General features: G+C 40.7%; 2 protein-coding genes across 3 annotated transcripts in view; one reads left to right on the forward strand and one right to left on the reverse strand.

Moving 5' to 3' along the window:
- Positions 1-2,157: 2,157 nt before the first annotated feature.
- LOC113424993 (zinc finger protein RFP-like) lies at positions 2,158-13,098 on the reverse strand. 2 transcript variants are annotated; one of them, XM_026686962.2, is made up of 7 exons: positions 12,193-13,098; positions 11,354-11,449; positions 10,352-10,582; positions 9,077-9,099; positions 4,688-4,803; positions 3,781-3,813; positions 2,158-3,444 (listed from the first exon to the last, which is right to left on the reverse strand). In XM_026686962.2, exons 1-7 carry the CDS (start codon positions 12,619-12,621, stop codon positions 2,933-2,935), a joined length of 1,440 nt encoding a protein of 479 aa, XP_026542747.1. In that variant the 5' UTR covers positions 12,622-13,098; the 3' UTR covers positions 2,158-2,932. The 2 variants fall into 2 exon arrangements, with proteins under 2 accessions (XP_026542747.1, XP_087809896.1); XM_087953770.1 differs by lacking the exon at positions 10,352-10,582 and having other exon boundaries at positions 12,193-13,001.
- A 1,440-nt stretch (positions 13,099-14,538) lies between these two features.
- LOC113424985 (uncharacterized) overlaps positions 14,539-23,360 on the forward strand; it is a 49,203-nt gene continuing 40,381 nt past the window's right edge. Inside the window, exons 1-6 of the mRNA XM_087954161.1 lie at positions 14,539-15,497; positions 17,991-18,086; positions 18,182-18,409; positions 19,503-19,525; positions 20,782-20,897; positions 21,406-21,604. Of these exons, the coding sequence (XP_087810287.1) occupies positions 15,096-15,497; positions 17,991-18,086; positions 18,182-18,409; positions 19,503-19,525; positions 20,782-20,897; positions 21,406-21,604 (1,064 nt within the window). The 5' untranslated portion in view covers positions 14,539-15,095. The remainder of the gene's footprint in view (positions 15,498-17,990; positions 18,087-18,181; positions 18,410-19,502; positions 19,526-20,781; positions 20,898-21,405; positions 21,605-23,360) is intronic.

Raw genomic sequence — 23,360 nt, forward strand, 5'->3', positions numbered from 1 at the left:
ATGAGGTGAGAAACGACAATTGTAAGCAATTGACAAACCAAATAAAATAAAATAAATATCGAAGGTCTGCAAACATAAACAGAATTAACTGCATGTTCACAAGAATAAACATACTTATACACACCTTAAGTACCACTCTAAAATCAGCAGTGACACCCTGGAGAAACTTCCCCTATAAAAATCTGCTGCTGTACCTCATTTCTCGGCAGTCCGCCCCTAAATGCAAACTATCTTGCTTTTAGGAATATATATTTCTTCTTTCTTCACAGCTGTCTGGATCTCATTTTTATTTATTCTTGTGCAGCCTTGGCTCGAGTTGGAACCCCAAATTATTCTTCTGACACTACCCATACTCTTTATCTATTACTGTACAGATTACTGTCACTATTATATAAGTAGATTTTAAAAGGGAAGCTGTAAAAAAAATATAGTTTTCACTAATACAGCTAATATCCACTTCAATTGGCATTAATGAAGAATTTTGCCAAAGCACCTTGGATGGACACGCTGCAAGGCCGCATACCCAGTTTCAGTAATGTTATCCACTCAAAACCCTCCGATACCCAGAAACTTAGCCTGAATTGCTTAATAGAAAGCGGGTACAGAAGAGTCCTTTCCCAAATAATAATTCCACTTCTCCGAAGTTGCAAAGGCTCATCAGGAAGCAGCCATTCTCCGCTCCGACCACCAGGGAAGCCTCCGCAACTGGACGCAAAACTACGCCTGGGAGACCCAATTACTGTCCTGGAGTTCTAAGCGCCCCCAACTATTGTCACCATTTTCTTCCTGGCACGTAAAATGGAAGCACCGTCACCCACGATTCCCTGCAGTTGAGGCAGATGGGCCATCTCGTCCTCCTTGCAGAAGAGTTTCAGCGGCTCCTGGCGTTCCTTGCAAAACCTCTGGCCAGCCAGCGAGGCGGCGGCCTCCAGCCGGAGCCTTTTGGTCACTTCCACGACGTCGCTCAGCGAGACCATCGGCGGCACTGGGGCCAGGAGGTTGTTCTCTGCTTCCGAGCGGCCCCCAGCACTGGATGACGCCCGACTGGCAGAAATTACGCCCGCATTCAATGGAAAACGGCTCAGGCAGGTGGAGCAAGTAATACCCCTCTGCAGAATTCCAGTTGGGACTTGCCGTAGCCAAGGCCTTCACCGCGTTTTCTTACACGAACTGGATTGGTTCTGAGGCCGCGGAAGGTGCGGGGCTCCACTCCTCCGCAAAACGCTCCCAGCGCCGGAGCGGACTTCTCCATGGGCCATTTGGGGTCTTCATCCCCGCGCCGGGAAGCCTGTCTGGGCGAGGACTCGAGGGGTTCCGTCCCCATTAGGAAAGACCGGATTCCGGAGAAGGAAGGAAAAGGTGCCTGTCGGTCTATTGCAACGCCGAGAAGAAAGCAGTATTTTTGCACGAGCGTACAGTGCAGAGGAAAAGGTGTATTCGTTTATAAGGTTTTTCATACACCATCACCACCAAACCAGATCTGCAGAAACAAGGGAGGATATTTAGAGAACTGCAGCGCACTGCATCCAAAGTAGCTTGGACAAAGGGATGGCACATTTTCATAAAACAATTGCTCCAAGTTATGATGTGCTGCCTCATTGCGGCTGGAGTAGGAAGCGTTCCTGGGAGTGATGAGTGAAGAACTTAAGGGAGTATATGCTAAGAGTCTTCATCCTCAGTAGGGTCACTCTAAGGTGTGAAGCTCATCCAAGCTGCCCAGCTGAGCAAGCAGGTGGCTGTAACTGGGCAGCAGCACACAAATGACCACAGGCAGTGATAGTGACAAAGCCATCCATTCATGCAGTGTGAGAGAAGGCCGTGGTAAACCATTCCTTTATTTTTACCAAGAAAACCATATAGATAGAAAATATTATCATGGAGAAATCTATGTGATCATTAGCATATGAAAAAACCAGATGGCACATATAACATAGGTACCATAGATATTAACTGCCATGTTATGTAAAAGCCCTCTTCCAAATGGCCCTTCAAAAAAAGGTTTCATTTTTGTTGCCTATATACATGTGCTTATTTGCATGATTGTAAATATGTTCTCTGCTAATGGCACTACTAGTTGAATGCAAGTGATGTTTATGATTTTGTAGTGAAAGTCAACGATCAGTGAAAAGTTCACAAAGGAAGTCTTGCTTTGCCACAGAAAAGACATTTGTAGTTTATTCCTCCAAATTTGTCACAAACACCAGATCTCCTATTACAGGAGTACAAATATTGAAGAAGCTGCTTTTGTAATGTTTGTTTTATTTTAACATATTTGTAAAAGGACAACCAGAAAACGAATGAAATAAAAAACATTTACAAGCTGTGTGAAACTGCACATGAATTTTCAAATTAGATTAGTACTAACATATTTTAAGATAATCTTATATTGATGCTAATTTAACAAAATCAAATCAATAATTAGCAGAGGCAACTGTTATAGTCATCAATCAGAATAAACATGAGTTTTTATCATTAGAATCAGATAGTCAAGTATGTTGAAACCTTATGTAAAGCACTTGTTCCACTTGATTTAACTCCCTTTATTATTTTCACTTTGTTTTTCAGTCACAGATCCAAAGGCATCAGGTAATGCTTATGCCATCTTTGACAAAAAGATAAAGACCTATCACAACAGACAAGGAACTGATGAAGGGACAAGACTACACAACTTTACAGGCTACCGTATAATTAAAACCAGTTATTCTAATCCACCTCCAGATTACAATGCAGACATCATCCACATCCGGTGTCATATACACAATACTTCATCTCACTGATCTATGCTAACTACATCTGGAGAACCACTTCCACTTTTCAGTACTTGCAGCTATTAATGCAGACCAGAACTTGATTCAACATGCATAATTCTTTTAAACCCCTCTTGAATTCAAACTTGATATAATGCGGGTGCATCTTCCTCAAAGGAAGCTCTTCAGCCATCCAGAGTCAGCTGAGCAAGCAACACCTTAAAAAAGGGGAATATCCTCTCGCCAGCAAACAATGCTGAGGGAAAAAGGAAGATGGAATCTTTTGTGTCAGCATTGAAGAATTCTACTTCTCCCCTTTCATAGTCCAGAAACACTCTGATTCTCCTGGGAGTACAAAGGAGCGGCAGAGCAGTTACAGGTGAGGTGAGAGCCTGGTATTGGCCAAAATCTCCTTGCAAGGCCCAAATCCCTTCCTCTGGGGTGAGTTTAAGTTCTATCTTCCTCCTCACAGAGCCCCTGGCTACTCCTATCGCCCAGATGCCTCCATCTTCCACGTTGACTTCCCAATAGTGTCTCCCAGATGTGAATCCTTCACAACCCAGCACACAGCAAGAGGACTTGAATCGCTTAGGATTATGTGGCACATCAGTCCGAGTGACATCCCATCTTGCACTTTTTTGATCCTCAGAAATTATGACTTGGGGGTTTGCCGTGTCTTTGTCAAGGGTTATGTTAACTGCAGGGAGAAGGAGGGAAAGGATGAATGAAGCCATTGAAGTGAAAGCATTTGTTTTATCAAAACAATAATAATGCAAATAATCCTATTAAGTAACAGCAGCTAAACACCTGTGACTGATCTGGGATTCCCTGTATTGAAGGTAAACCTATATCATATCCAAGTTCATGCAATATTCACCCGGACAAAATGATGAGAACTTAAGTCAAAATAAAAGCATCAAGTTTAATCTGCTGCGTTAAAGTAGCTAACATATCAAATCTTATCTATAACCATCATTTCCTTGCAGAGCCAAAGAAGCATGAACGAACTTTATTTCAAATGTCACATACTTACCCCATTCGGTTCCTAGTTCTGAGGGAAGAGTGTCTAAAGAAAAGATAAAAAGGGCATTTTATTTTGAAGAACCTGTTAATATTCAAAATGGTTAAAATTTAAATGGTTAGAATTTGAGCACTAAGTTCCATATGCTTGCAATGAATCACTGAAGGCATTTCATTTTGGTGTTATTTTTTAGGGGGGAAAAAGCCTGTTTATACTTTTTTTAATTGAATTAGAATTTAGTTGACTTTGGCCGATCTTTATACAGGGGCAGTATGTCATCAGAAGACTATCAGAAATCCCAGGTTATAGACTATGCCAGGAAATTGAAAAAATATCCTAGAAAAAGGCAATGCTAAACTACTTCCATGTTTCTGTCAAGAAAACAACACAAATACATCATTCTGAGATGAGTTTGATTTCAGAGAGACCATATGCATGCAAAAGAATACTGTTCAGAGATTTGAGTATTTTATGATAATTGTAGTACTTTTTTCAAATATTAATTTTCCAATTGATTCAACTGTTACATCTATTTTGCAAGTGGCAATATTGATTTAATATTAAATGTATTTATAATATTTATTGAAATTAAAATCACAGATTTCAGAGTGCTAAAATTTATTTATTTATTTAAGATTTTAGAGGACTAATTTTCAGGATGATAAGTCAAAAGGAAAAAAAATGTAAATCACTGCAGAAACCTAAAAGGTTTATTAAATAGAAATTACACATAAAAGGTTATGCTACGTTTGAGCACTTTATAATACTTTCAAAGGTAGCAGAAGAAAAGGCAGAAAAACTGGAGGGAACATGGAGAACCCTTAAATAAGGCATAGCTAGCTGGTTGGGGGAATCCTACATATGTAACATTGTTTTGCTGCTGAGTATAATAATTCATACAGCAGATTTTTTTTTGTACCTTTGAGATTCTTCAGCATTTCTGCAAGCACCGTATTTTTCTCCGAGAACTCTTCTAGTCTCTTTTCCATCTTGATTGGCATCCCCTCAGGAATTTGGAAGGGCTCCTTATCAAACCTAGAAAAAGAAGGATCAGATCATTTCCCCCTCAAGGTGCTGATGTCTGGGGAGATTAAGATGGTTAATATTGTCAGTAAAGGTTGCAGGACTCTCGTTTAGAAAAAGAGACCTTTTTCTGAAGGGAGTCGAGCTGCTTTACTAGCAGTATTAATATTTTTAATATTCTATAATGATGCTCTTTTTTTTTTTTGCAAGCCTGCAGGATCTGCAAACCTGTGAACCGTGTTATAATAGATGAACTGCCCCACCTTATTAACAGATGCTGTCCATCACTTAACACCACTGATACTTTTTGTTTAGGATGACCAGCAGTCTATATCCAAGGAATTGGAATTATAAATTATATTGATGCCCATAACAATGTATTGTTTGTCCTCTCTCCCTTTTTTTTTTTTTTACTGCCCTATCACTGGTTTGGATCCAGAGTATTTAAAGATTTATATGCTACCTTTTCAAGCAATTTTCTCCCTACCCCAAATTTTTGACGCACTGATTTGGTTAATGTGAATCCCAGTAATGGCGGTGCATTTATTTATTTATTGAATTTGTTAAGGCATCACTACAGGGAGTCCGCAACTTACAACCATAATTAAGCCTGGAATTATGGTCATAAGTTGTTGCGGTTGTAAGTTAAGGCGTCATGTGACTGGGTCTGATTTTTTTTTTGTGATGGTCATTAAGCAAATACGATGGTCATTAAGTGAATCTATTTTACCCAACGAGCATTATTTCCCAGAAACTGGAAGTAAACACCAGAAACTGGCCAAAAAGGTAAAAAAACCACAGTCACATGACTGCAGGATGCTACAAACAGCAATCCAGATGAGCCAGTAGCCAAACTCCCAATGCAATCCCATGACTGAAGGGGATGGAGTATGCAACCATTGTACTTCAAAATTGAGTCATAAATAGCTTTTGGGGAAGGGGAGTTCATCATGCCTTTTTACAGCTGTTAAGCAACTGGTTGGAAATAGAGGATTACCTGTAAATCTAGATTCAATATATTATTGAAACTGGCTTTACAATAGTAGAATTTTGAGGCACCATATAGATCAGGGCAAATTTTTGTCGGATTTGGCTGTTATTTATAATTTTTACCAATTAGCCAATCTCTTTTTTTTATCATTTCTTGTTTTACCAGGGCAAAATATGTCCATTACTTTTTTTAAAAATCCAAAATCAGGAATCTGGCAGTGACTTTTCAGACTAGTGCCATTTATTAAAAAGCATAAGCTTTCACAAATGCAACTCACTTCATCAGTGCATGGAGTGGCTAAACTAGTATTTCTCAACCTTAGCAATTTTAAGATGTGTGAGAAATTCTGGGAGTTGCAGCCCATACATCTTTAAATTGTGGAGGTTGAGAAACACTGGGCTAAACTAAATTAAGAAGAGGGAAGATAAGAGAAGACAATGTTGTTATGCAGATGCAGGTTACAAATACCTTACTGACTATCCCAAAGGGTTAAACATTTGTGTATGTTGAGACTTTCTAAGATCTTATAAAAGTTTTGATATATGTGACCCACAATCTCCTCCTCAATTATGCTTGTAGAGTTTGTTCCAAAACAATTCTAAAATGAACTACTATTATTATTTTGAAGTGATTTGTGCACCGGAATCAAACACGCATGTTATTCATTCTTCTGCAAAAAATCTGGACTGTTTATTCTACATGGGAGAAACATTGCTAGAAGATGATACTTATAAAATTTAAAGTGCATGTGACAGTACCCCTTAGGTCAGGACATCGATGGAACTGTGTGGACATACTCTCAAAATGACCCACAAAACCTCCCTTTCTCCAAAGTTTACCCATCTGTGTCCGAGTACTGTTTATCAACTAGAAATGTCTAACAAGGATTTTGTGAAATGCCATCCTGTAGAGGTCATGGTTATCTACCTCTTAGTTTCTAGTTATCTTTTCCCCCATGTTATTGTAATAAAAGCTTCCTTTTGTGAGGAGCTAAAAGGCATCCTTCAATGGAGATAGCAGACCTGGGTGAACCACAGGGAAAAGAAATAGGAAAGCCATACCAACTTCAAAAGTGCAGAGTCAAGGGAGAGAATGTGAACTTGTGCTTTGAAAGTTCAAACTCCCAGATTATTTTGGACTCTGCTCTTAAAATACTAGTAGCTGATCAAGAGAATCTCTGCTAGTTACAGTAGTCAGAACTGAGAAGGAGGAATCGTGTTTATGTACCTGCACCAAGATGCTTTGCTAACCCTTTTTTCAGGACATATCCTCATTGCTGCCTTCATCTCATCTCAGTCCACCGTGAAGTTTGCTGATATCCTATTTAACTGTTCCCATTTTAGTTTTCTTCTTTTCAGTATAAGACTTGCTATAGCAATAGTCTCCAAGGCTTCACTGATTATGTTGGTGATGGTAGACTCATGAGCTGGGATCTGCCTAGCTCCTCTTGGCCTTTCTGCAGACATACCCTCTGGCCACTGCTCTTCATGGACATTTGGGACACACACCATAGAAGAGGGCAGAAGCCACAGAGGCATCTGCTCCCTTACTGTTTGACTGAACTTTATAGAAACTTCTTACTTTATAATAATGTGTTTTCCTGGGAGAGTTCTGGACCCTGTTTTAAAGACTATTGATATTGAGTGTTAGAGCTGAGTTTAAAAAATGGACTAGCCTATTGGTTAAGTTAAAGGAAAAGGGTAGCTTTCTGCCAACAGTTTGTTGTTGGTTTTATCCCAAATGAATGTGTTACAGATTTTCTACTACTACTGACAAGGGATTGCATGCAGCCATGCTTTTTATAGTTTTATTGTATGTGTGGCACAGGGAACTCCATGGCCTACTTCAGAGGGCTGATAATACAGTCTCTTGATGCCAATACAGCACTATCTTGTGGCACTTATTAACTTGGGACATTGGTAGGAGTGAAATTGTCAAAGATTTCTGCCGTCAGCTTGAGTGACAGGTCAGAAATGCAGGGGCTGCTGACTATAGACAGGTGCCAACCTCCCTTTCCTTTGCACGTCTTACTGATTACACCCTGCTACTTCACCTGGCAGACAGGCTGCATGCACAGCACAGGGCATGGATCAAAGCAAAAAGCTGCTTTTTTGATGCTCTCCCATGTCCCACTGTTTGGCCCATGACCTGTTAGTGGGTTACTTCTGAATATAGGTCTAATGCTCTTCTAGAAGACAGCTAAGCCATTATCCAAGCAATAGCCCGGGTACCAGGTCATATGGAAAAGGGAGAGGTTGGGACAAAATGGAAATTCACGCTTAATGCCCACTCTCCTGCAGTGCATGTGCCACCTATCAGGCAATTTAGAGTAGAGTAGAGTAGAGTAGAGTAGAGTAGAGTAGAGTAGAATAGGGAAAGGAATAGAATAGAATAGAATAGAATAGAATAGAATAGAATAGAATAATAGAATAGAATAGAATAGAATAGAATAGAATAGAATAGCATAGCATAGCATAGCATAGCATAGAATAGAATAGAATAGAATAGAATAGAATAGAATAGAATAGAAGAGTTGGAAGGGACGTTTGAGGTCTTCAAGTCCAACTCCCTGCTTAGGCAGGAAACCCTACACCACTTCAGAGAAATGGTTATCCAACATCTTCTTAAAAACTTCCAGTGTTGGAGCATTTACAACTTCTGGAGACAAATTGTTCCACTGATTAATTGTTCTAACTATCAGAAATTTTCCTTAGTTCTAGGTTGCTTCTCTCCTTCAGTAGTTTCCATCCATTACTTCTTGTCCTGCCCTCGGGTGCTTTGGAGAATTTTTGGGACACCAGTTTAGTGCTCTACCAGAAGTAGCTGAAAGTGACAGGATACATACATAGAGAAAATCTACTGCAATGGCCTATCCCTCAGCCGCTGAATCTTTTATACCAGGAATCTGCCCAAGCCTGCTGATCACATATTAAGGATGTGGTGGCTGATCTTCCTGCTGGCTAAGGACACTCCATGGGAGGAGAAATCAAACCAGGACAATTCACCAATCACTTCCCCTTAAATTGTCCCACGTGAAAACTCTTCAAGGGCAACAACAGCCACCAACCACATCACTGAGATGGATTGGGGTGTGTGTGTGTGGGTCAAGATAGATTTCTGCTGGTCAAGGACCACAGGAATGCTGATGACCATGCCTGTAAAGAAAAGCCCTTGCATAGGTCAAAGTCTAATGCAGAAGCCAAACACTTTCAAGGGCAAAGCATCTGCCCCAAAATAAGCAAGGCCACCTTTGAGGAAAATGTGCCTCTAGTTGCGAGTGTCGGAGCCACATACCTGCACAATGTGCTTCTGATATCCTAGAGAAAGAGAAGTGTGGGTGGGGAGAGAAAGACAGGAACTCTGCATGACAATGAATATAACAGTTCGGTTCTCATTAGAGTCACTATATCTGAAGAACAGAGAAAGTATATTTGAGAAACTGGTGCAACTGCTTTTAGGTTGCCCTCTATAATCATTATAAGGAAAAGGACCCCCGTTGGAAAAATGGATGAGTCGGAATGAAAGCATACGACAATACACAGATCTAAGTTTTGTTATCATGGAGAGACTTGCAGAGCAAATTTTAGCAAAAAAATATATCTAACAATATTGTTCGCTATTTCTATAGTATGTTTTCAGGTGGTATGAAATGTTAAATGCATACAATTTTGATCTCCCAACAATGCATCAGTACAAAATATTGTACTGCTTTGCCGGTCAGGAAAGAAGGATGAGGGGAAACATCAAAAGTTAATCTCAATAATAGTCATGTTCTAACTTTTTTCATTCAACATTATTGATTTTACACATTTAAATATCCAAGCAGCATGCATGCTAGCCATGTTTCGCCAGAGAGTATCTCCAATGGGTTAACACTGATTGTCAACAGACGGGAAAAATTTTGAAATAAAAAAACAATCTCCAGTTCCATCTGTAACACTTGCAATGAATTATACAATAGGGTTTCTGTAATTTATTCTCTCCAAGAAGATTTATAAAGAAACACAGAGAATTAAAAGCTTTTGCTTGTGGATTGTTAGCAGATTTTTGGGGGGTAAAAATTGCTGTATGAGGATTTGGGATAAAAATACACCAAATGGCAATCAAGACAGAAAGAGATTCGATTTCTGTTGCTTAGGGATTTGAGTGGTTAGGTAGGAGATGGGATAGTCATGCAAATGCCTATTTCTGTCTATGTTTTTAGAATATAGATTTTTTTTAATTTCCAAAAGTATTTCCCTTTGTGGACTTTTCTGTAGGAACCGAGAAATAACCTCTTCAAATAGAATCATAACCTGTATCAACACCATTCCTTCAAATGGAATTCTCTTATTTACTTCTTTATATAATAGAATCATGGAATATATAGATTGAAAAGGGGGTTTGAGATCATCTAGCCAAATACCAATCTCAGTGTAGGCATCTGCAATTACAGCCACCCTGCCTGTTTAAACACCTCCGGTGAAGAGGCTCCCGCCCACATCACCCAGGGCAGCTATGAAAGGCTTCATCACAATGTATTTGGCACACCTTCTTTTCAAGGTTCCCCTCTGAAGTCACTCCTCTCACCTGAAGGAATTCACTGTCTGGCTGCTCGAGCTTCTCTTCTACCTCATCGATCAGGATAGTAAGAGCAACAATTTCATCAGAAACCTTTGTGTCATATATTTTCTGATGCTTGACAATCTCCCTTTCCATCTCCTTCAGCTGAGCCAGCAGAAGCTTCTCTTGTTCATCCAAAAAGTGATGCATTTGCTCAAATTCCATCACCACTTTTTGCCTTTCAGTGTCTGTTTGATTCTGTAATATAATAGGGAGATGGACTTGAAAAAAAAAAGGGCCAGGAAAGGCTTTTGGAAGATAAGCAGTCACTGAATGTCTGGATGCAATTTCCTAAAATAAGAGTCAAGGGTCTGAATTATTGGGTCTTAAAACCAGCTTTCCAAGATGTGCAAAGCAGCTGGTCAGGCCAGGTCACAGTCAGGATGGAAGAAAGCCCAAAACTCCCGCTACCTGCACTGTTTCCTTTTTAAATGTTTTGTTAAATTTCATTGTAATATAGAAGAAGCAAAAGGTAGAAAAACAAGAAAGAGAAAAGTGCAAAAAGAGAAGCAAAAAATAATGATTTCCAACTTTCCTTTGTGCAGGAGATTACAAAAATATTCAACTTCAACTTTTCCTTTATATTTCCTTTATATTTTATATTTCAAAATCTAAAATCAAAGTTTCATGTTTTTTACAGTTTCAAGCAAAAAGTCCAAAAGTGGTTACCAAATAGAAACAAAACTAGGTACTCTGCTTTCTTTAATTAGTCAATTTCTCCATCTCTGCTAACTCCACCAACTTTACCATCTACTCTTCCATTGTGGGAATTAGTGTCTTTCCATCAAAACTTTTTAAAAATGTAAAGAATTCAAGGGAAAAGACATGTCATGTTATAAGAACACAACAACAAGCTTCTGGGATGGGAGAGAGAGAAGCAGAATAGAGAAAGAGCATTTGCTGAGGGGGAATGGGAGAATTTAAGCACCCAGGAAGCCACTGAAATCTGACAACAGAGTCTATACTAACCAGAGATTCCTGATGTCTAACCTCTCCAGCCAGCTTTAGTCGTAGAAGTTTCTCTAGTTCTTCCTTCAGTTTTTGCAGACGGCATTCGATTTCTTTCTAAAGAGAATTTGAAATATTTAGTTATAATTAATTATAAGGTTTAATCATATAGGGTTATAGTTAATTATAGGGTGTAAGGTTTCCTGCCTAGGCAGGGGGTTGGACTAGAAGACCTCCAAGGTCCCTTCCAACTCTGTTATTCTATTCTATTCTAATTGTCCCCATCCCTAGATTTCTCCCTAGCAGTACCTGGCTGAAAATGTTATGCAAGGTAAACTTGGTTAATAGATGGCTCAGAGACCACTAGATAATCACTCCTGACAGGGTTGAGATTATGCATCACATCAGGAATTAGGTAGTAGAGTGTAGGAAGTATTTCTACAACTTTGAGAGGCTGCTTGAAAGAAATGGCAAGGGCGAAAAGGTGGGGTTATCTGAAAAAGCAACTGAAACAATAGCTGACTATTGCAGTGAATCAAGTGAGGTTACTAACTAAATCTAAATGCCAGCCTGCTACTGGATGTAAACAAATGGTTATAAGTAGAGGTCTACCTGTAATTTTTCATCTATAATTATCAAATGCATCAGTATTTTTCGCTGAAAGCAGCAAACCTATCTGTGAAAATATTACAAGAGTTGTTCTACACATGCTTTGGATTGAGTCAGGATGCAGACAGGAGAAAGAGGGGCAGCGTTCCTCCCTCTGTCCGGGGATTTTAAACCTGACTTGTAGATGCCCGGAAGGAGAGCAGGCGCGCGTAAACCTGTGCGGGGCAGAGGGCGTGCGCGCCTCCCGATACCTTATAATCCTGGGCGGCCTCTTCGATGGGGAAGACCGTGTGGCTCCGGTGAGCCCGCGCCTCTCTGCAGATACAACAGATGAGGCTTTCTTCTTCGCTGCAAAAGAGCTTCAGCGCCTCCTGATGCTTTTCGCACAGCGGCCTCTCCTCTCCTTCTTCTTGCCCGGCGGCCCCTTGCAAGCCGTGCAAGCTCAGCCGCCTGGTGATTTCCACCACGTTTCCCAGCTCCCGGTTGGGTCTGAAATTCCTCTGCAGGGCAATTTCCCGGCATTGCGGACAGGAGAAATTAGTGCTCTGGTCCTTCCAGCACTGGGTGATGCAGGCGCGGCAAAAACTGTGGCCGCAAGCAATGGAAACCGGGTCTCGGAAATACTCCAGGCACACGGAGCAAGTGGCTTCCTTGTGCAGGCTTTCCACCGGGTTCTCCATGGTGACCGAGGGCTCCCCTCTCCTTGTCCCGGATCGCCTGGACCGATAGCGCTGGCGGATGAACAGAGCTACGGAAAGAATGGCTCTGATCGGCGCGCTCCGCCCGCCGGAGAAACGTCACCTTCTCCGCGCTGCCGCCGAAGGGGGCTCGGTCAGTCCGTCTATTTACCCTGAGTTCCAAATTCGGGGTGGTTTGGGGCGGGAGGGACACCAGGTGGCAGAAGGCGCAAGCCGCTGCAATCGACCCCCCTTGAGTCCAATCAGGCACGTCTGGAACAAGGCCCGAAGCCTGCAAAGCATCTCTTTGCGGAAACTCTCGCAGCGGCCGCCTCGGTTCTGCGCGGCCGGTGCGAGGGGCTCGCAGCGCCAATGAAGCAGCCGCGCTGCGGAGGTCTGGGGTGGGCTGACCCCTCTGTGTGAGGCGAACCCCCGGAGGAAGAGCTTGGTCGACGTCAAGCCGCTACCCAGTTAGGCGGCTGCGCGTTCCCGTCCTCCATCCCGTCTGCCTGCTAGAAAATGGGGGATGGAGTGGTGGTGGTGAAGAGACTGGCAAATTGCATTCAGAACAGAGTAATAGAGTTGGAAGGGACCTTGGAGGTCTTCTAGTCCAGCCGCCTGCACAAGCAGGAAACCCTATACTATTTCAGACTATTGGCAGTCCAATTTGTTCCTAAAAGCCTCCAGTGATGGAGCGCCCACAACTTCTGAAGACAAGCCCTTCCACTGGTTAATTGTTGTCACTATTAGGAAATTTCTCCTTAATTCTAGGATCCTTCATTCCTTCCTTAAATGTGGGAGGGGAGACTGGGGGAGACCTCCTTCAGCAGTGCTAATAGGGGGGCAAGAAGAGGCCTGTAATCTTCATGGGCTATTCTGTCTTTTGGTTCACTTGCTGAAACACAGGGGCCATTTGCAATTTACAGGTTTTCTCTCCCTTCTCCCGTTGGGTTTCATTTTGGCTACTGAAGCAGGATGCTATTGTTCTTTAGTCTCCCAATATTTCAAGATTTGGTCTATCAGTTTAGTGTAGTGGTTAACATGCTGGTTTAGAACAAGGAGACTGTGAGTTCTAGTCCTGCCTTCAAAACAAATTGGACGATTTCAAGTGGTTGGAGGAAATGTTGAGTTTTAAATTAGATCATGTACCAGAATGCATTCTATTAGGAATCATGTCAAAAAGATACAATAAGGATGAGCTATATTTGATTATACATATTATTACTGCGGCAAGGATAGCATTTGCCCAGAACTGGAAAGAGACAGACATACTGAGTAAAGGCGAAGTAATAAACAAAATCTTGATATGCACCGAAATGGACAAGCTAACTTTAGAGATGAAAAAGATGAGTCGGCATTTTACACAATTTGGGATAGATTCTATCACTGCTGGGAGAAGAAAGGAAGGTCTTAGGTTGGGAAAGGAGTTGCTGAGAGGGTAAATGAATGAGATGAAAAGAGGACCAATGATGTTGGAAAATGTAATATATGAGCGAATAAATGTATATAGGTGTAAATTTAAATAATTGTATATAGGAAAATATATATCTATGCAATACTGACCAAAAGTTATGTCAAAGTGACTTCCCTATGTTCAATGTTTTTAATTGTTTTGTTCAATTAAAAAAAAAATTCGGTGATTTTGAGCCAGTAAGTTACTCTTTTCTCTCAGCCCAATCTACTTCACAGGGTTGTGGGGAAAATAGGGGCGGAAAGAGTGTTAAGTATTTTTGCTGCCTTGAGTTATTTATAAATAAATAAAGGCTTTGCAAGGACAGATCAAGCAGATTGATACGTTCAAGCAATTACTCCATGGGTAAGATACACAGGAAGCAGTATCTTTATAGCCAAGCCTCAAGAATATACAAAATTATTAATGTGATTGGTTATAGATTAATTATAAAAATACTATGTTTTAAAATAAACTCAAGTTTCTGTGTTGTACCCACTAAATGTTGAACTGCAGCTTTAGCAAGCTCTGACCAACTTTATCTTGAAGTGTGAACAGAATATTGAAAGTTTTCTGATGTGTCTTATTTGCTTCTAGTCTTGCTAAATATTTACTTAAAACCCTTATTACTAGAGGAGTGGCTTAAATCTTTTCATATTTCCTCTTTAGCCAGGAATCTGGAGTTCTGCCAATTAGCCTCAACAAAACCTCTTATAGAATAAGGCTGGGCCCATCCTGACTTCTGATAGATGAATCATCATTTCCAGCACTTCCTGCTAGTTCTGTCCAATTATTTCTTTTTGGGTTCTTGTTTGAGCCCAAAACAAATGGCTCTGTACTTTCCATGACAGATTTTAATTCTTTAACTACTTTTCTCTCTCTTCAGAAGTTTTGTTAATCTTGTTATTGTTTGTGTAAATCTTGAGGAAATTTTTTTTTAGAGAAAGCAGTGAGAACATAGCGCTGTTTCCCCAGGGGGATATCTAGCAACAGCGGAAGAAAGAAACTATTTGCACATACAGCCATCATGTCCACAGAGGAATTGACAAGAAGACTTAAAGAAGAACTGATCTGCTCCATTTGCTTGGATCGTTTCCATGATCCAGTCTCCATACACTGTGGGCACACCTTCTGCCAAGCTTGCATTATTAAACACTGGGATTTCATGAACAAAAAACATTTCCACTGTCCTAAATGTAGAGCAACCAGCCGGAAAAGAATCCTAAAGCCCAACCGAGAGCTGGGAAACATTGCCAGAATTGTCCCAAACCTGGACAAAAAAACCAAAGAAAAAGAAAAGAAAAAAGAGAAGGTATGCCAGAGGCACCAGGAACCACTAAAACTCTTTTGCAAAAATGATCAAATGGCGATCTGCGTGGTGTGTGACAAATCGGAAGAGCACAAGGACCATACGGTGTTTCCTGTGGAGGTAAGATCAAACAATGTTAAGCGGCATATTTCTTGCTGTGAGGGCTAAAATGTAGGCCACTTTTTCATGTATTATTCATTTGTTGTCTGACATGTTTGGTATACCAGCTTCGTGGCTCTCTACAGATTGGGAAAAAAATAGAGGTTGGTTGGTTGGTTGGCTGGTTGGCAGTTAGTAAATGAGGAATCAGTATATTTATTATTTATCACCTTTCTACACTGATAATCTCACCTGTGACTGGGCAGTTTATTTATTTTGTCAAGCGATTATTAGATAACAGGTATAAGTATAAACATGGTTATGAATACATGAAATGGGTACAAATAAGAAAAAAAGAAACAATAGGACAGGGACAGTAGGCACGTTTGTGCGCTTATGCACACCTCCTACAGACCTCTTAGGAAAGGGGTGAGGTCAATAGTAGACAGTCTAAGGTTAAAGTTTTTGGGGTTTGGGGAAGAGACTACAGAGTCGGGTAGAGTATTCCGGACATTGACCACTCTATTGCTGAAGTCGTATTTCCTGCAATCAAGTTTGGTGCGGTTTACTTTGAGTTTGTATCTATTGTGTGCTCTTGTGTTGTTATGGTTGAAGCTGAAGTATTCATTGACAGGTAGGACATTGCAATGTATGATTTTATATACCATGCTTAAGTCAGACCGAAGACGGCGTAATTCAAGGTTTTCTAGTTCTAGAATTTCAAGTCTGGTGGCATAAGGTATTCTACAACGAGTAGAGGAGTGGAGAACTCTTCTTGTGAAATATTTCTGGACTTTCTCAATTGTGTTAATATCAGATACGTAATGAGGGTTCCAGACTGATGAACTGTATTCGAGTATTGGTCTAGCAAATGTTTTGTATGCTCTGGTTAGTAGTGTGATATTACCAGAGAAAAAGCTACGTAGGATTAGGTTAACAACTCTTAATGCCTTTTTGGCTATGTAGTTGCAGTGGGCTCTAGCACTTAGATCATTAGAGGTGAGTATTCCAAGGTCCTTTACAGAGCTTGGGTCATCAACAAGGTCTTGACTATTCAGCTTGTATTTTATTTTCTGATTTTTTTTTTGCCAATAAGTAAGACAGAGCATTTATTTGTTGAGACTTAAAGTTGCCATTTGTTTGACCATTCTGATACATAGTCAGTGCCGCTCAAGGGGATAATTTGGTGAGGGAAGGACTCAAAACAGCCCTTTTTGTGATGAAGTTAATAGGCAGGAACTGTCTTGCCATGTTATATAATTGCCAGAGGTCGGACTGCTAAACAGTCATGTGATCATTGTTCACTTTGGGTGCTTGGCAGTCCACCTCTAGTTATGACCAACTTTCTCCACCCGCTTATCTCTCATGCATCTCTCTAATTTTGGCCATCCTGCACAGTGATACTCCTTGGAGGGGTGGCAACACTGGCACTGAAGGTCCAGGCTCTTCAGCAATCTCAGCCAGCTGCCACACCTGTTCCTCAGGGCCTCTACCTTACCTCGAGTACTGCCAGAGCCAACCCCTGCTACTCTGCTCTCTGCCAGCCCCATCATGCCCAGCTGACTTTCACCATCCTCTTCCTCTGCTGACAGAATATGTTGCTTGGAAAAGATTCTGTGAGCTCCTTGGGATTCAATGATGAAGACATTATCCATGGCAAAAGTTGTGTTGGCAGGAGAGGGAGAATATTACTTTCAAATTGAAAGAGCTGAGGAGGATGTTAAGGTTGCCTTAACACCGTATTGGAGACCAGACAAATGCCACAACATATGAACGTGGCAGAAAAAGCAAGAAACAAGACCTATTTTTGCAGGGACATATAGCACCCTAAGAAAGGGGCACATGACTGTTAAATAGAGCACAGTGAATTCTCTGTTTTCCTTTTTTAAATATTCTTTGTGTCTAACTAGAGATCTCAGTGCTGTGGTTTTTTTCACACATGAGAGACCTAAAAAATTAGCCAAGTGCCTGTTTAATGCTGTATGAAAACACTTTAAAAGGCCAAAACAAGCAACTACAGCCTGTGCTTGTAATCTGCAGCAAAACAGGGCAGGCCCTTTTTTGTTTTATTATCATTTTTGCTGCCAAAAGTTTCTTCAAGTGATCTTGGGGTTCTAGTTTGGGGATAGTGTAGACCAAATTTTCCCACAGTTGCTCTTGGTCTTCGATAATCTCCCAAGTGTTGGCAATTCTGGCTGGTGGAGTTCAAGAACTGAACTTCAGAACAGGCTTGGCTATTCATAGTTAAAGTTCATGATTTATGCCTTAATGAGTTTATAATTTCCTATTATTCTTGAAAGTTGAACATTGAGAGTGATTAAGTCTGGAGTGCAGATACATTGCATTAGTGATTGGTTTAATCTTAAATGTGCTAGATGGAAGACTTATCTCAAGAATAATTAGCTGGATTAAGATGCTCCACATAGGAAGGGTAAGAGCTTGTTAAAGGTTCATTCTGTAGGTATCTAAGACCACAAAATGTAATAAATCAGAATACTGTTTTTCTTTATTTAGCAAGAATTCCAGGACCAACTGATATTTTTGAAGAAAAAAAGAGAAAAACTTCTTAAATTTCAGGCAATGAATGCAGCGAGGAATACAGAAGCCATGGTAGGTTCTTCAATTTATCTACTGGCAAACTGGAATTTGTCCTCAATCTGTCTTTTAGAGCAGTAAACATGTTTCCCTGCTGGAATTTATTGCAGAATACAATCGGTGCTGGGATTCAGAAAACATCCTTGGCTTTTAAGGAGATTTTTCAATCCCTTGAGGAACAGAAGCAACTGCTGCTGGCCCAATGGCACTCACTCCAGACAGCAGTCAAGGAACAGGAAGTTCATAATGCCACAATTTCAGAGGAAATTTCTTGCCTGGATAGCCTTATCACTATGGCAGAAGAAAGATGGCCAACACTAGAGCTTGAGTTTTTACAGGTTAGAAAATGGACATTTTCTTCTGGGGTAAATAAGGGTTATCTTAGTGAAGAAGCAGTAAGAGAATAGCTCTAAGATAGTTCTTGAAACCTAGAGAACAAGAAACAGACAATCCTTGTTTTATAGTAGATCTCTCTTTCCCAAAATAGTCCCACTAGATCAGGGCTGTCAAACTATGCATCACATACTGGCCACTCCCACACCTGGTTTAGTGACGTGAGTTTGACACCCCTGCACTAGATGTATTGGTTTTGCATATTCCTAGCAGCATGACCAGAAAGGTGGCTTGCGGGGGGGGGAGGGGGAGGAGGAAAATTAGATAAAAGTAGCTTAACAAAGTCATTGCTTCTCATGTGGGATACCTGTGAGAGAGGCTCATAAAGTGATATATGTCAGGAACAACTCAAAGAAGTAGTGCAAGGTCAGAAGATGTGAAAAGACCAGGCCCATAGAATCGTCAAAAGTCAGATGTGACTAAATAGATAAAATCATCATCATATGGAAGAAAAAAAATTGGCTTCCTGTCCCATATTTCTGATGCAAGGCTGGCTTCACACATTGTTTTGACTTATGATTGTGGTTTTTAAAATAAGGTTGACTCTGTTGTGGCTTGTTCTATAAACCATGGTTAAAATCAGACAGTTAATGTGCTATGTGCTAATGTAAATAGGCGTTGGTCTTTGAAATGGCATCATCCACATAAAAGAAAGGGCACAAGAAAGGCAGTGTTTCTCAGCCTTGGCAATTTTAAGAAGGGTGAGCTTCAACTCTTAGAATTCCTGAGCAAGCATTGACGAGTTGAGGTCCATCCATCTTAAAGCTGCCAAATTTTTGAGTTGAGGTCCATCCATCTTAAAGCTGCCAAATTTGAAGGCACTGGCTTCGGGGAAGGTGAGAACAAAATCAAAGGAGGCTTTGAAGGCTCAATAGCTACCACATGCTGAAGGTCTGTTAAAAGAGAAATGAGAAGCCACATCCTGAGGGGAAATGGAGTATCTTGGAAAAGAGCTAGAGGCTCCAAATCATGTGGCGATATTTTGTTGTAGACTCTGTATTACGTAATGCTAAAATACTTCTTATCTTTCCTTTCCAGGAGATTCAGACTGCATCAGTGAGGTATTTGTCACCTGATTTATGCTGAATTATCTAAGAAACGCATAAAATAGAAACTAAAATGAAAGCTGAGGAGCAAAACAATGGGGCCATCAGCTCATTATAAGCTCTGTTCCTTAAGTATAATAAGATGGAGCTGCTCCCCTATTGCTGAAGCTGATCAAGGAGAGAACCAACCTAGAACTAGGGAGAAATTTCCTCTCAGTGAGAACAATTAACTAGTGCAGTGATGGCTAACCTATGACACGCGTGTCACTCGTGACACGCCGAGGCACTTTGACACGCCTGTTGGTGTGGGGAAAACCTGCACATTTAGAGGCTGCCTGTGCTCTGCTCCAATCCCTGCTCCCTGCTTTTTGCGTGGAGGCGTGGTGTCACCGCTGCAAAGATCTTGCAGCAGAGAACCAGTTTTAACCGCCATAAACTGAGGTTTGTCAGTTTCATTACCTCAGGAACGCTACAGGAGGAAAGGAGATCCATGAGGTTCACAGCCCTGTAAGGTGGCCTTCCGATCCCCACATCCTGCACCTGCAGCCCTGAGACCAGGGAGACAAGTTTCACAGCCCTGTGTGATCACCCCAGCCCAGTCCGTCATAAACCAAATTATTGATATTTCTTGAAGTGACACACGACCCGAGGAAGTCTACACTTTTTCCCGATTTTCGACACACCAAGCTGAAAAGGTTAGCCATCGCTGAACTAGTGGAATGGCTTGCCTCCAGAGGTGTTCCAACACTGGAGGTTTTTAAGAAGAGATTGGACAAACATTTGTCTGAAATGGAATAGGGTTGCCTGTTTGAGCAAGGGGCTGGATTAGAAGACCTTCATGATCCCTTCCAACTCTGTTACATTCTGTTGTGAGGTGGTTAATGCAAGCAGCTGAATCACTGCAGTCTACAACTCTCCTTTCCACAGTTCACAAAGGCCCCTGTGATCAGGAGTGCATGACATTGATGGCTGCCATTTTGAGATGGGAAAATCAAATGAAAACTAGAGTGTAAATCCAAGGGCAAAAACTGTCTATCTCGACTAACTTTTCTTAAAAATCAGCTCCTGATCTGTATTTGGCCTGACCTAATATTCATCCCTCTCCAAATACTCTATAATATTTTTGACCAAGCAGCAAGTTTACCCTTTGATGCTTTAGGACTTCCTGATATATTTCAGGGCAAAAATGATACAAACGGTCTGTATAGGCCTCTTTCACCTTAAAATAATCCATCAGATCTGCATATACAAATGTTTCCTTCGTATTTTAGGTTAAAGCAAAAGAAGTTTCAAGAGTTAGATGATCTTCTTCCTGAAATGGAAAAACAGCTTGCTTATCAAACAAGACAAAATGAGGTTGTCACAAGTACTTTGTGGAAATTCGAAGGTATGAGCTTAGCTGACAATATTTAAATTTACATTTAGGACCAAGTTTTTAAACTGAGAGATACATTCCATGCAGTTGGAACAGAAAGGAACCTTACATGCATGCTCCTAAAAGTATTGATTTGTTTTGCTATTCTCGAGTTCCTTCTTTCTGAAGATAGCATATATGTTTGAAAGATGCGAGTTCTGTCTTCCTACCAAGAGAACCTTCAAAGCAGCCTAAAACACTATATTAAAACAGCAGCTAGGGCAAGAGAGAGAATGGGAAACAGAGAAGGTGAATAACAGTAGTCCAAGCAATACAAGAAGTTTCTATTGAGGCTGTTCTCAATCAGAGCAGAAAATATGGACAAATGTTGGCAAAGCCACACGCTCACTTTGCCACACACAGGTTGTTAGGCCGGTAGGTTCCCACCCCTGGCTTGGTGTATTATGCTGTATATATTATATAGGTATATTAACCCCCTGCCCCTGTTTACTCTTGGATTATTTTTTTCTGTTTCCACCAGATGTTCTAACATCTGTTAGGAAGAAGGAAGATTCGAGCTCTCCTATTGCAAAAAAGAGGAAATCGGAAGACCAAGCAGCCGATGATGCTTTTGATTATAGCCCAGAAAGCGGAATGCATTCCTCACCATCTCAGCAGCCTGATCAAAAGGCACCAGTAGGAGATAGTAAGTGCATGACAATGGTTTCTGTCTGTATTTTGTCAGACTTTCTCAGCTTTCATTAAAAAAAAACAACAGAAAATCAGAAACCTTTGATATAAACAATGGGTACAAAGGCCAAGTTCTCCATTTTTGTTATGCCCCCTTCCCTCTTCAACTTAGTGTGTATTGTGTATCTCCAGATATTATCAACTGATACTATTATTGAAAGCTAGTATAAAGGAGATTTTTTATTTCCTTAAATATTGGGACCTACAGGAAAAAAAGTCATAATAATCAGCTTTTAGCAAAGTCTCAGGTGTTACAAAATAAATCCATATGTTTCTACCTACTTTCTAATGCTCTTTTTTTTTTCCTCTTTTGGACTAGTTAACATGAAGAAACGTCAAAAATCATCTCAGTGTCCACTATCCTAGGTGAAATTATGTACAAATTATTGTAGCGATACTTCAGCAGAAGCAACACATCCATTGTACTAGCTTCTATAATATATAAAAAATGCTTCCCATGATTGCCTGATTTCTCCTTCCAAGCAACTTTGAGATATTGGAACACTTAACATCTGCCTTACTTAGTGATGAAAGTCCTAATTATGGTTGTAAGTCAAGGACTACTTATATTAGCCACATTAGGCTGATGCAGGCATGTCCTTTCCCCTCCACTCCTGATGTGTCTTCCAGGTCATTCTCCTCTGGGCAGTGGGAGAGTCCCATTCTGTCCTCACCTGTTAGATCTCTCAGCCAATCCTCAGTTCAGAAACAAGGATCAATCTAAACAGCATCAAGCAACACCGGGATGAACATTGCACATTGCAGCTCTGTCTCTCTGATGCATTACAGGTAGTCCTCGACTTACGACCACAATTGATCCCAACATTTCTGCTGCTAAGTGAGATATTAAGTGAATTTTGACCCATTTTACAACCTTTCTTGCCACAGTTGTTAAGTGAATCGCTGCGGTTGTTAAGTTAGTAACACGGTTGTTAACAGAATCTGGCTTCTCCATTGACTTTGCATGTCAGAAGGTTGCAAAAGGGGATCACATGACCCCGGGACACTGCAACCCTCATGAATATGAGTCAGTTGCCCAACATCTGGATTTTGATCATGTGACCATGGGGAGGCTGCAAGGTTCATCAGTATGAAAAATGATCGTTAAGTCTCTTTTTTCAGTGTTGTAACTTTGAACAGTCGCTAAATGAACTGTTGTAAGTCGGGGACCACCTGTATTATGCAACTCTCCCCAAACCTGTCAACTTTTATCTAAGCTGCTTTTGAGCATAGGTTTAGCACTACTTTGAAATAGCACCAAAATTGCGTATAAGAATGCCTTTAGTTTGGTGCCTGTATTTTGTGCAGTCACTTGGACTGAGTTTAGTGGTGTTTCAGGATACTGCTAATCCAGTAGTGCTCAACCAGTATACCAATGAAAGTTTGTTTTTATATTGTCAGTGAAAAATCATAACAGATTTGACCATTGCAGAAACAAAGGACTGATAGAAACAAGGGCCCCTGTTCAAAATGAGAGTCTTGTTACATAGAGCAGAATAAGAAAGAAGCATACAAACATATTTTTTATATTGTTTCTTTATAGATTTCTTTTAAAAGCACTTCAGTCAATACAATTCTTTAGTTATGGCTTACCATCTTTTCTTCAATAAAGATTACTTATTGATTTTGGGGGATTTGTCTTATTTGTTGATGTCCTAATTATTGAATGATCTCAAAAAAGCCCAAAAGCTGATATTCCTGAGAGTTCTCTTTGATGTATCCATGCAAAACCAAACAAAGTGTTTG

The sequence above is a fragment of the Notechis scutatus genome, chromosome 2 (genome assembly GCF_049901735.1).
Source record: "Notechis scutatus isolate UNSWTSFEM ecotype Mainland chromosome 2, rNotScu1.2, whole genome shotgun sequence".
Classification (NCBI taxonomy): domain Eukaryota; kingdom Metazoa; phylum Chordata; class Lepidosauria; order Squamata; family Elapidae; genus Notechis; species Notechis scutatus.